Source organism: Passer montanus, unplaced genomic scaffold (genome assembly GCF_014805655.1).
Source record: "Passer montanus isolate IOZ18808 unplaced genomic scaffold, ASM1480565v1 scaffold202, whole genome shotgun sequence".
Classification (NCBI taxonomy): domain Eukaryota; kingdom Metazoa; phylum Chordata; class Aves; order Passeriformes; family Passeridae; genus Passer; species Passer montanus.
The window spans coordinates 211,846-223,094 of NW_024366615.1; the positions used below are offsets into that span (position 1 = coordinate 211,846).

The window sequence follows — 11,249 nt, forward strand, 5'->3', positions numbered from 1 at the left end:
GTTCTCTATCAGTTTTGCAAAACATAAATCAAGGCTCAGCAGGTATGGATTTGGTCCAAAGCATTAAAATTCAAAGTATTGCCCAGGACTTGGTGGTGCCATTTGTGAGCTGCTCCCAAACCTTTCATTTCCTTCTGGAAGTATATTTCTCTTGTTTCCCCACAGCAGACTTTTCACTATATTACCCTAAGAGACTGAGAAAAGACGTGGTTTTTTCTCATCCTTTACCACATTTTTAAACTGGCCTTGCCTATTGCAGGGAAGTGTAAATAAAGTGTTCCTATAAATCCACACACGCTGAGTACAAAGTGCTTACAAGAAAATCTGCAAGCACAAGCCCTGATCACTGTTTTTCTTCACTGTTCTCTCAAAGTCAAGATGATGCATTTAAAAATCTGTTTACGAATGAAAGACCAGTTTCCAAACCCTTTTACCAGATATATTATAAAATATATAATTTTATATATTATATTTTATAATCCTCCTCACTGCTTGAATACTTGCTTAAACCCTACCAGCTCACCCTGTGCTCTTCCAAAAGCAGCCAGACTGAGCCCTGAGCAGATGAGAAATGATGAGAAACCAGAACAAACCCAGAAGAGCAGAGCAGGGAGAGAAGAGTGCCAAGCATCTCATGGAAGCTGCCAAGATCAAGTTTACAATAAGCACCTTCTGTAAGGTTTAAGGCTGTGATAACAACAAAACCCCAGCACGGGTGCACATCACAGAGATGGTTATTTCTTCTAAACCCCACCCCTGAAAAGATCCCAGCAAAACCCTCCAGGTGCCATTAACAGGTGAAATAATGGCACATTACCTATAGCTCCTCATCAGGGCAAACAGATTTTTTACGGCCTTTCTTCCACTATTGACAAGTCAGAAATTAGTGACCAGCCTTTAACATGTCTGGCTAATGATGACATCATTGCCTGTCTTTTGTTCTGCCTTATTTTGCTTTTTAAAGCACAGCTCCACTGTAGAATAAACCTAAATAAGTGCTTCCACCTCCGTGGCAGGAGTTAAAATCCCAAAGTGCAGTAGCCATTCCTGCTCCACAATTAATCCTTCCCATGACACAGCAGTTAAACAAATGTGGTTCATAAATTTTCATTGCTAACAAGTGCAGGACGATTCCAACTGGGAGCTGCTGAAATACAGTTTATAGTTGTGAGCTAAACCAGAGATGAGACTGAAAGCAGCACCCAGGGTTAACTCAGCACTGCCCAAGGACCTCCTGCCCAGGATGGAAACTGGGCATCAGCTGGGGGCCATCACTCTGCCCTGGGATTTATTCCTCCCTCTTTTCCTTTTCTCTTTGCAGTATCATAAATATAACACTTTATTTCAATAATTAAATTGTTCTTATCTCAACCCACAGGTTTTACCCTTTTTTCTGATTCCTCTCCCCATCCCAGCAGGGCTGGCAAGTGAGGAGCTGTGTGGCACTTGGTTGCTGACTGAGGTTAAACTCATTTCTTTAAGTGCTGCTAAGTTGAAAAGTATTTGTTTGAAACAGCTCATGATTTGTATACACAAAGACACTTCAGTATTACTTGGCCCTGCAGTGAGTGCCCATGGAGATAAGAGGATCCTTCACATTTCAAAGCATTAAATTCATAAATATTGGAAATATTGCTGCACTCCTGGTCATTACTGGAATCACTGCAGAATTCTGTTTTAGACAAAGTGTGTGGGGATAGAGAAATACAGACAGCACCACTGCTAGAACCTCGCTGAAAGCTCAAGGATGACAGCCAAACTCAAGATTAAAACTAACTTCTTTTTACCCAGAACAAGCTCAAGGGTTACTGCTAAATTCAAGATTAAAACTAACTTCCAAACTAACTTCTTTTTACCCAGAACGAGTTCAAGAGCTGCCACAGAAAGGCACAGGCTCAGGGACAGCCCTGCTCATGCCTGTGCTCACTGCAGCACTTTGGGGTGTGAGGGAACAGCAGGGCAAGCTGGAGACAGCACAAGTTAGAAGCTGCAGAGTGGCATAAATCTAATTAAGTCTAAGTGGTAAGACTAAAGGAATGTAAATTAGAACCAGATACACATCACCTCCCTCACATGCAAGTTGTGCTGAATCCAGACTTCCTCTGGGTTCCCTAAATCCAGCATTCCTACCCTGTGGAGCTCAAAATCAAACTACAGTCTTAGGCAAGAGTTAACCAAAAAGAATGCACTTAAACTCAATAAAATTGAGAGCATACACTCAAAATTTACTTTTTAAAATGTAGCCAAAAGAAACCCCCCCAGATCAAAATCATGGTTGAAATAATTTCCTCAAGGAGTTCCACTGCTGCTCATTTTACCAGTAATGGTCAAGAACTGGGGCAAATCAACCAAATCATCCCTCCACAGTGGCACCTCTGGAAACCTGCTGCTCATCCAGCAGCAAAGTGAACATGCAAGAACAGCAAAACCAACATTCCTGCAGATGTGCAGCAGCAAACCAATTATTTTATTCAATATTCATTGAATAATTGAATAAAATTTAATTGAATTCATCAAATAATTTTCAAAATTATATACAGAACAAAGCTACATTCATCTTGAAAGGTGATTTTATGCACAGAAGTGACTTGCAAAAACAGTTTGAAATTCAAAACCACCACTTTTCTAGTCAGAAATCCAAAATACCCTTTTTCTCCTGAGGTTTCTCCTGATACCCAAAGTGCACACACTACTCAGAAAGCACCAAGGGCATTTCCTACTGAGCATGCAGGGAACAATCTCACCTGTGAACTGGCACTGCAGCTTGGCAGCATTGAAATTATTATTCTAACAAGAGTTAACCCATCTGAAACTCTTACCGTGAATGGCAACAGCAAAAAAATTACCCCAACAATACCAACAATATTACCCAAATAATGGTAATTATTACCCAAATAATGGTAATAATGGCCTCTGAGTATTTAAAAGCCTCTAATTTCCTTTTGCTGGCAGAGAAAAGCAAATGAAGACTCATTACTAATGATAAAAGTCAACCTGAGAGTTTTTATCAAGTGAAATCTTCACAGCCCACTGGTGCCCACCCAGTTATGAGTTCTTAAATGAGATCCAACCAAAATTATCTGGGAGTCTGAGTTCTCAACCTGGCCTGAGTTTGGCAGCAACTCCACCACAACTTTTTGTCTGCTAACAATGCAAATGCTGCTGGGAAAAGAGAGGCACCTTGACACGAATTAAACACATTTTTAAATAAATTCATATTTATATTATTCATATCTGTATGTATAAATTATTTTTTTTAATCCAGTCATTCTGTCCTGCCCACTGGTCAATTTAAATGCAAGGTGCTGGGTTTGCACCTGAGGAAAACAACCTCTGAAGGCAGTTTCCTACACACCTTGGGCTCAGGAGAATTGCAGGCTGGATGAAAGCAGCCTCTAGGCTGCCCCTCAGTGCAAACACAAAGCAGCTGGGTCCAGCAAGGCAGGGAACTTACGTTTCTCATCGTCAGCATGGACCAGAGATGCTGCTCTGGACAGCACATCCAAGGGAGTCTCCATTCCTCTCTGGATCCTGCAAAATTCAGAAGCAAGGTTTCAGAGAGCAAACTGAGCACCCAGAGCACACACACACCCCAGGTGACAGGAGCAGTAATGCACAACAGCAGCATGACAGCAAAAAGGACCCAAAACCCAACTTTGTGCTGCCCTTTGCTCCTTACAGCAGCACAGGACTGGTGCAAAGTGGCACTGCTGGCACAGGGACATCAAGGCTGGCATTGCCTTTCCCAGCCAGCACAGCAGAACAGCAAATTCCCAGGGGCTGGGGCTGCCACACTGCCCACACACGGGCAGCAGGGTTATCTGCTCCTGCTGCAGGGGTCTGCCTGACAAAGCTCTGCAGAGAGAGAGACAACACCAAAGAGATTGTCCTGCAGTGCAGGGGCAGCTGGCCTGGCTGCCTGCATGGCCAGGGGTGCTTCAGCTCCTCAGGATTCCAGGAACTTCACCTCCACACCCTCTGCCATGCACAGCACAAATTTCATCATTTTATTAAGATTTTCTCCATTAGTAAACACATAGATGAACTCTGCATATGTGAGAAACCACACACAGAACTGGATTTTTTTCACTCATAATCACACCTCAGTAGCTGCTTTTCCCTGGATTTTGGCCCTCACACCACACAATTTTAATTTAAAAAATTAAATTTAATTCCCACCACATTAAAAGCGCCTATTCCAGCACTACACCAAGCAACCAATAAAACTCCCATAAAACCAAGAACTGCATTGCAGCTTCTCAAAGCTTCACATGAATGGCTTCAAAATTAAAAAAAAAAAAAAGATGTTTCAGTATGAAATTCCGAAAATATGGAAGGGCAAGAAAGGAAGAGAATAACATGTTGTCAAGATGTTTTTTACTACAAGGCCAACAACTTATATGTGTTTCAAACAAAAAGGCAACAACACATGCAGAGCTGTTAAAAAAATGGAGAAAGAGGAAAAAAAAACCCAGAACAACCAAATTTTTGTTTAGGTTTTTCCACAAAAAACTTAGCAAAAATTTCTCTCCTAAGAACTGTTTACTGTAACTTTACAGTATGATCTTAAAAACAAAAAGGTAGTGGCAACTGCAGAAATCTCGAACACATGTTCAGCATGTACATTGACTTAACAGCAAGCACATGTTTGGGAAGCAATTTCCTTGACTTTGCACTAAAACAATAAACCTCACCATCCTCACTCCCTCTTCCTAAATAAGTCAGACTTCAATCACAAGAAAGGAAGAGAATAACATGTTGTCAAGATGTTTTTTACTACAAGGCCAACAACTTATATGTGTTTCAAACAAAAAGGCAACAACACATGCAGAGCTGTTAAAAAAATGGAGAAAGAGGAAAAAAAAAACCCAGAACAACCAAATTTTTGTTTAGGTTTTTCCACAAAAAACTTAGCAAAAATTTCTCTCCTAAGAACTGTTTACTGTAACTTACTTTACAGTATGATCTTAAAAAAAAAAGGTAGTGGCAACTGCAGAAATCTCGAACACATGTCCAGCATGTACATTGACTTAACAGCAAGCACATGTTTGGGAAGCAATTTCCTTGACTTTGCACTAAAACAATAAACCTCACCATCCTCACTCCCTCTTCCTAAATAAGTCAGACTTCAATCACAGACTTTAAAGCATAAGAGAAAGGATTTTAAAGTATTTGTAAGTTGAAAAAAATGTATTTTTAAGCTTAAAGCTTATCTTTTTAAGTTTAAATAATGAAATCCAGTAGGATTTCCATAAAGCAAAGCAAGAAGAAGAGACAAATTTGAAATAACCAAGTGTATTGAAGATTAAAACATGTTTCTCCCTCCCTACCAGAATCAGCTTTTGCTCAAGAATATTTTAACCAAACTATAAAGTCAATTCACTCTTTAATTTAAAGTCAATACCTGTGGGCAAGAGGTTTTGGAACACAAGATCTTAGCTTATTTTACTATTTTGTCTTCATTAAACCTTCCTTCCTTTCCCACCTGGCCACATCCTCCTCCAAAGCAAAGCAAAGATTTGGGAGAGGGCATTCCCTGAATCCCTTCAGCACCATTCCACTTGCACCCCGATGCTTCATTTCTTTCCTGTTTTCTGTTTTCTTGGACTTTACTGACCCTCTCACACCAACTCCTCTAGCAGAGCTGAAATTCAGTCGGAAAAATGATTTAACTTTGTCTGATCAGGGGATGCAGCTACACCAGACTGAGATAGCTCAGGATTCAGTGCTGAATTCATCCTACACTCCAAAGACAATAATAGACATTTTTGGTCAAGTCTTTAGGAAAAAAAAAAAACAAAACAAAAAAAACCAACCTTTCATAAACACCAACAGAAAATATAGTAAGAGGTCTTATTAAAAACAAATTAACTAAATTAAGTTTCTTAATGTAGTCTTAACTACATCTATTTTCTTAATATAGTTAAGATTTTTTTTTTGGGCAATTTTGAATGTAGTTTCAATTTATTTTTTTTTGAGCTTTCCAGTAATTTTTAAATAATGGGAGTAGCAGCTGCCCAATCCCTTCCCAGACTGTGCTCCCAGTAAGAATTAACTGGTGACAGAAACCCACACTGGGAGAAGGAAACAGGAACCAAGTCTTCATCCAGTTCAGGAAATTAGACACTTTAAAAACAGCTTGACTAAGAGTGCCTCAATAGAGCTTTGCAGGTTTGTGTGTTATTAAAGCTCACATGGTGAGAGAGCTGCTGAGGTGTTCCCTGGCATCAGGGCCGTGTGTTCATTCAGAATCTGCAATTCCCAGGGGGAATCCCAATATTCTGGCATTTTGAAACAGAGAACAGAAATGAACTGCAAGGAGCTACACACTGCCAGATTATTTTTCAAACAGTGTTAAATAGCTCTTTATCTCAAAATTAGACCAACAAATCAGTGATTATAGTTCAGGAGAGAAACGCAGGTTGCCCAGGAGAGTGAGAGAGGAGGGATCCTCTCTTAGCTCCAGATTTAAAACTCTGATTTGGTCCAGGCAAGGTCAGACAATGCTGCCTGGAGTGGAGAGCCCAGCCACCCTGGGGGTGCCACATTTCAGAAAGGAAAGACCAAAAACACTTCTTAGGCTTCCAAGAAATCAAATTTAAAAAAAAAATATTAAAAAACCATGAACACAGAAAACCACACAAAAAACCAAACCAAAACAAAAATAACAAAACCACCCTGTTAATAAGGAGACCATTGACCAAATCCAGCTGTTTCTCAGTGGGACACAAACCTGTCACTGCAGCAGAACCCAGCCTTGAATTTTCACATGTCCCCCCCAAAGCACAGCTCTATTCCTGGGTAAGGGAAAGCCAGGAGGAGTGAAACGCAGGATACAACTGCATTTCCCCTGCCTGCAGCTGAGTGAAACCCCCTGGAAACAGTTTACCAAGCAAATCTCACAAATCTCTTTGTAACCAATCTCACTGGTTACAAAGTCTTGACTGCTGGGTTCAGGAGACAGGAGCCAAAAGCACTTTTACAAGCATTTTTATCTACTGTTATTTCAAATATTAGTTTAATATCTTCCAAAGTGCTCTAATTTATCAGTTTCTGCTCCCGCTCAGCGCTGCCCTTTTCAGTCATCTCCCCTACACAGCAGCAAAGAAACATTCTGCAAAACACTAAAGACATAAAATGGGAAATCAGAGATGCCTGACAGACTGACCTAAACTCTGACCCACCTGTCATTTTTTAATGCAACACCAGAAGCACACAATATCCATTAGTGTAAAGAAACAGCACTTCATTTCCCCTCTCCTCCCCTTCATTTTCCCTCTCCTGACATTTTTGCAAGACGCAAAACACACAGGGTACTCTCAGCTTTACAAATGCCTGATAATGTTTTTGGGTTTTTTCTCCTTTTTCTTTTTTAATTTTTTCTTTTTTAAGGCTCCAGGGAAGTGAAAGCTTTAGAAAATGAACAGTTGGGTGTTTTCAAGGATTTATGCAGCACCTTCCAAGCATCAGGAAGGGACAAACCCTGAGGTTGCCTGTTTGAAATTCAGTTCACAGGAGCACCACTCACTCAGCCCAAGCAGAGACAATTATTTAATGCCACCAAAGTTCACAGGGGGAAATGTCAGGGAAGAGTGAGATAAAGAGAAGAACTTTACATTTGATTTTAAAAGGGGGGAGTGGCAAAGGGAGAGGAAGGAAGGAGAAGCAAAGATGATGTTTGGGCAGTGATCTCACACAGTTAGGATGGGTCTAGGACAGACCTGAGCTCCAGCCAGGGGGCAAAACCAAAGCCAAAAGTGGGTGATGAGAACAGGAGTGCAGGCACGACAAAAAGAGAAGGATTTGGATACAATCTGGATATGGAATCCCAAAGAGAACTCACAATGCTGTGAGAAACAACTGCTCACTTTGAAAATTTAAAAAGGTTTATTAAACCTTGACAAAACTACCACAAAAGGACTAGATAAGGAAAAATTCACAGTGCTGGCAACCACAGTTGTCAAAGTTTAATAAAGCTTTTTAAATTTTCAAAGTGAGCAGTTTTCTCACAATGTCTGGATTGCAGGGGGACTGACAGAACAGCAGCACACCCGAGGGACACCAAAAGCAGCCTCAGCCACAGCTACACCTGCCAGGAGAGAAAGGCTGACAGAAAACCCTGGTGCTGGAATTCCCATCTGCAGAAATCACCCAGATCAGGCTGGAGGGAGAAGAGCAGCATTAGTAAACAAAGCCCACTAATTACAATGAAAAAGCAATTAATGAGTAACAAGACACTTGAGAAACCATCAAGAGCCGGGTGTAGATAAACACAAGTGCAGGGAAAACAAGATGAATTGAAAAGAGTGGTCCAAAGCAGCTCCCACCAGGGGAGAGACAGCCCCAAAACTGCCCAAATTCAGAGCCAGAAATGCCAAGAAGAAACAGACTCTGCTGATTTCAATGGAAGAGAGTGAAACTGAAGAGAAAATCCAAACACAATTGATCAGCACAATCAGTAAATACACACAGGGAAGGAGGATAAAGCAGAAGTTTGAGGCAAAATAGGTAAATGTAATTAATTTTTTTTATGACAGGAGAGAGTAAAGCACATTTGCCCCATGAAGGAGAACAATGATAGGCACGTTGTAGTCAATAATTTTCTCAAATAGGCACAATACATGTAAATTTCTTCAGCTATGCTTGGACCAGAGCTTCTACTTGAGGACAGAAAAACCCTGTATTGAGATAGCCATGTGAAATGTTAAAATGTGAAATGTTACAATGTGAAATGTTTTAGTGCTCACTTTAGACCATGATTACCAAGCAGCACTGATCATGTCCTATTTAAAACTCAACACCTTGGGAGTAACTTCAGCCTATTTGGCTAAACACCACTTTTTTCTTTTTTCTTTTCTTTTTTTTTTTTTTTTTTTAATGCATTTATCCCCTATTTTGGGGTTTCTTTAAACCATGCTTGTTATGCATGTGGAAAATGTGTTTGAACAGGCAAATCTTCAACCAGAATCAACGATTTAACTCATCACACAGAAAATTCTAAGCTTAAAGCAGAGCTTTGGTATTTTACCTCGTGCTTTTTGCTGTCCTGTTACATAAATCCCCCTTGACAAAGCAACATTTTAAGAAGCAAGCTATTAGTAATTTTTGAAAGCTAAGAAATTTAAGGTGGGAAAGTCCAAGCTGACCTTGTCTTGTACCCACAAGATCACTCAGAGCATCCCAGGTGCTACACAATCTGCTGCAAACACATTCTGAAACATTCAAGCACAGTAAAGAGAACTGAACCAAAGTTCCCTTTTCCAACAGAAAACTTCCAGGTGTGTCTGCAAACAAACCAAATAACCCCTGCAACGTGGAGATGCCCAGAAAGTTATCAAAGCTGCTCGTGTGTAAATAAGAAAGGATGGTTTGTGATGGGGATGCTCTTAATGAACCAGCCCCAAAGGGCTGTACAGATATTTCCTATCCTATTTTAGTTACCAGGCTAATTTCACAGCAGGCTGCCAGACCTCAGCAGCACTCCTGGGTGCTCAGCTCTGGCCCAGCTCCTGCTCTCGGGTGGCTCTAAAAGCTGCCCCCATCCCACAGAGGGGTTCCTGAGCAGGGAAGGAAGAGATCCTCCCCCGAAACATCCATCCCTGCTCCCCACAGCGTGCTGGGGGCTCAGCACAACTGCTCCAGCCCAGGCAGCTCACTGGGAAAACGCAAATGTGCAACAGGCAGGCCCAAATTCTACCAAAAATGGGGAAAATGAAATGTGCAACAGGCAGGCCCAAATTCTACCAAAAATGGGGAAAATGAAATGTGCAACAGGCAGGCCCAAATTCTACCAAAAAATGGGGAAAATGAAATGTGCAACAGGCAGGCCCAAATTCTACCAGGAGTTAACTGGTCAGATCTGTATCTCACTCGTGAATCAAAGCAGTTCTTGTAACTGAACCCCAAAAGCCTCTTAGCCTGATCCCCAAAAACCAGATCATAACTGTGTATCAATAAGAAGAGATGAAGAGAATTTAAGCAAACCACATGCCACGTTAGAAGTCTCACAAGTTCACAGACAGGAAAATACAAATAAAGGGTCTTCAAGTCTGGAGAAGAGCCTTAAAAAGTTTATTATTAAGGCAGGAGAAGGATATTGCTGCCCAGTTTTATAGAGTTTTGGATCTAAGGGTTCTCAGTAGCACTGACTGCAAAGAGTTTCACTCAGGTTTCCCAAACTGCAGTTTGTTTCTCTGGGAGGAACACTCTTAAAACAACTCTCTGTTCTAAAGTCAGAGAAAAACTACTCAGAGACATCATCCTGCCGGAGGAATCCTGGAACTCTTAATCAGCCAAGTCCTTTAATTCGTTGTAATTAAGAAAGTAATTCTTTCTCGTTCCTGATAATCCCGAAGCACCAGCACAGCAGAAAGGAAGCGAGCTGGCTTCGTGGGTTCTCCACTCCAGTGGGAACGGGTGTTAAATTCCCATTCATGCACTCTCAGAAAAGGGATGCACCGGCACCAGCGTGGACAGCTTAACTCAGGGAATTAATTACTGCTGATCCCATCTGGGCAACACGCGGCCAGCGTGACACCACGCTGCTAAAGGCTACAAAAATTCCCTGCCAGCGGAACAGAGAAGATGCAGCGCCAAAAGCCTTCGCAGCGCCCTTGGGACGCGTTCTAGAAGGCTTCACCTCCGCTGCCGATAGGGCACCGGGGATTTTCCCTGCAGGAAATGCCAAAAAATGAAAAAAAAAAAAAATGCCAAGCTGCGAGCTCCAGACGGCGGCAGCGCCTCGGTGCTGTCCCGGTGCTGCTGCTGCCGGGGATATCCCCGGGCACGCTCCTGCCGGGCCGGCTCCTCGGGGCTGCTGCCGGGGAGCGGAGCCTGCCCCGGGCCGGGACAGAGGATCCCTCCCGGGCAGAGCGGAGCCTGCCCCGGGCCCGGGGAGGCGGCTCCCTCTCCGGACACGAGGAGCGGCTCCCTGCCCGCCTGGATCCCGATAGCGCCGGGAGGTTCCCCGGCCGCCGGCAGCGCCCGGCTCGGCGCGGCTCCCGCGGGGAAAGCCCGGCAGCGCGGAGAGGACGGGCCGGGACAGCCCCGTCCCAGTCCCGTCCCAGCTCTATCCCAGCCCCGTCCCAGCTCTGTCCCAGTCCCGTCCCAGCTCCGTCCCTGCCCCGTCCCGCCCGCCAGCGCCGCTCCCTCCGCCCCCGCGGCCACCTGTGCCGCTGTCCCCGCGCTGTCCCCGGGCACTCACCGGCGCTCCGGGCGGTGCCGGCAGCGCGGCCGCGGCGCCCCGTGTT

General features: G+C 43.2%; 1 protein-coding gene across 1 annotated transcript in view; it reads right to left on the minus strand.

Moving 5' to 3' along the window:
- VGLL4 (vestigial like family member 4) overlaps positions 1-11,239 on the minus strand; it is a 78,408-nt gene extending 67,169 nt beyond the window's left edge. Inside the window, exons 1-2 of the mRNA XM_039708453.1 lie at positions 11,204-11,239; positions 3,455-3,531 (exon numbers count right to left, since the gene is read on the minus strand). Of these exons, the coding sequence (XP_039564387.1) occupies positions 3,455-3,518 (64 nt within the window). The 5' untranslated portion in view covers positions 3,519-3,531; positions 11,204-11,239. The remainder of the gene's footprint in view (positions 1-3,454; positions 3,532-11,203) is intronic.
- Positions 11,240-11,249: the final 10 nt, after the last annotated feature.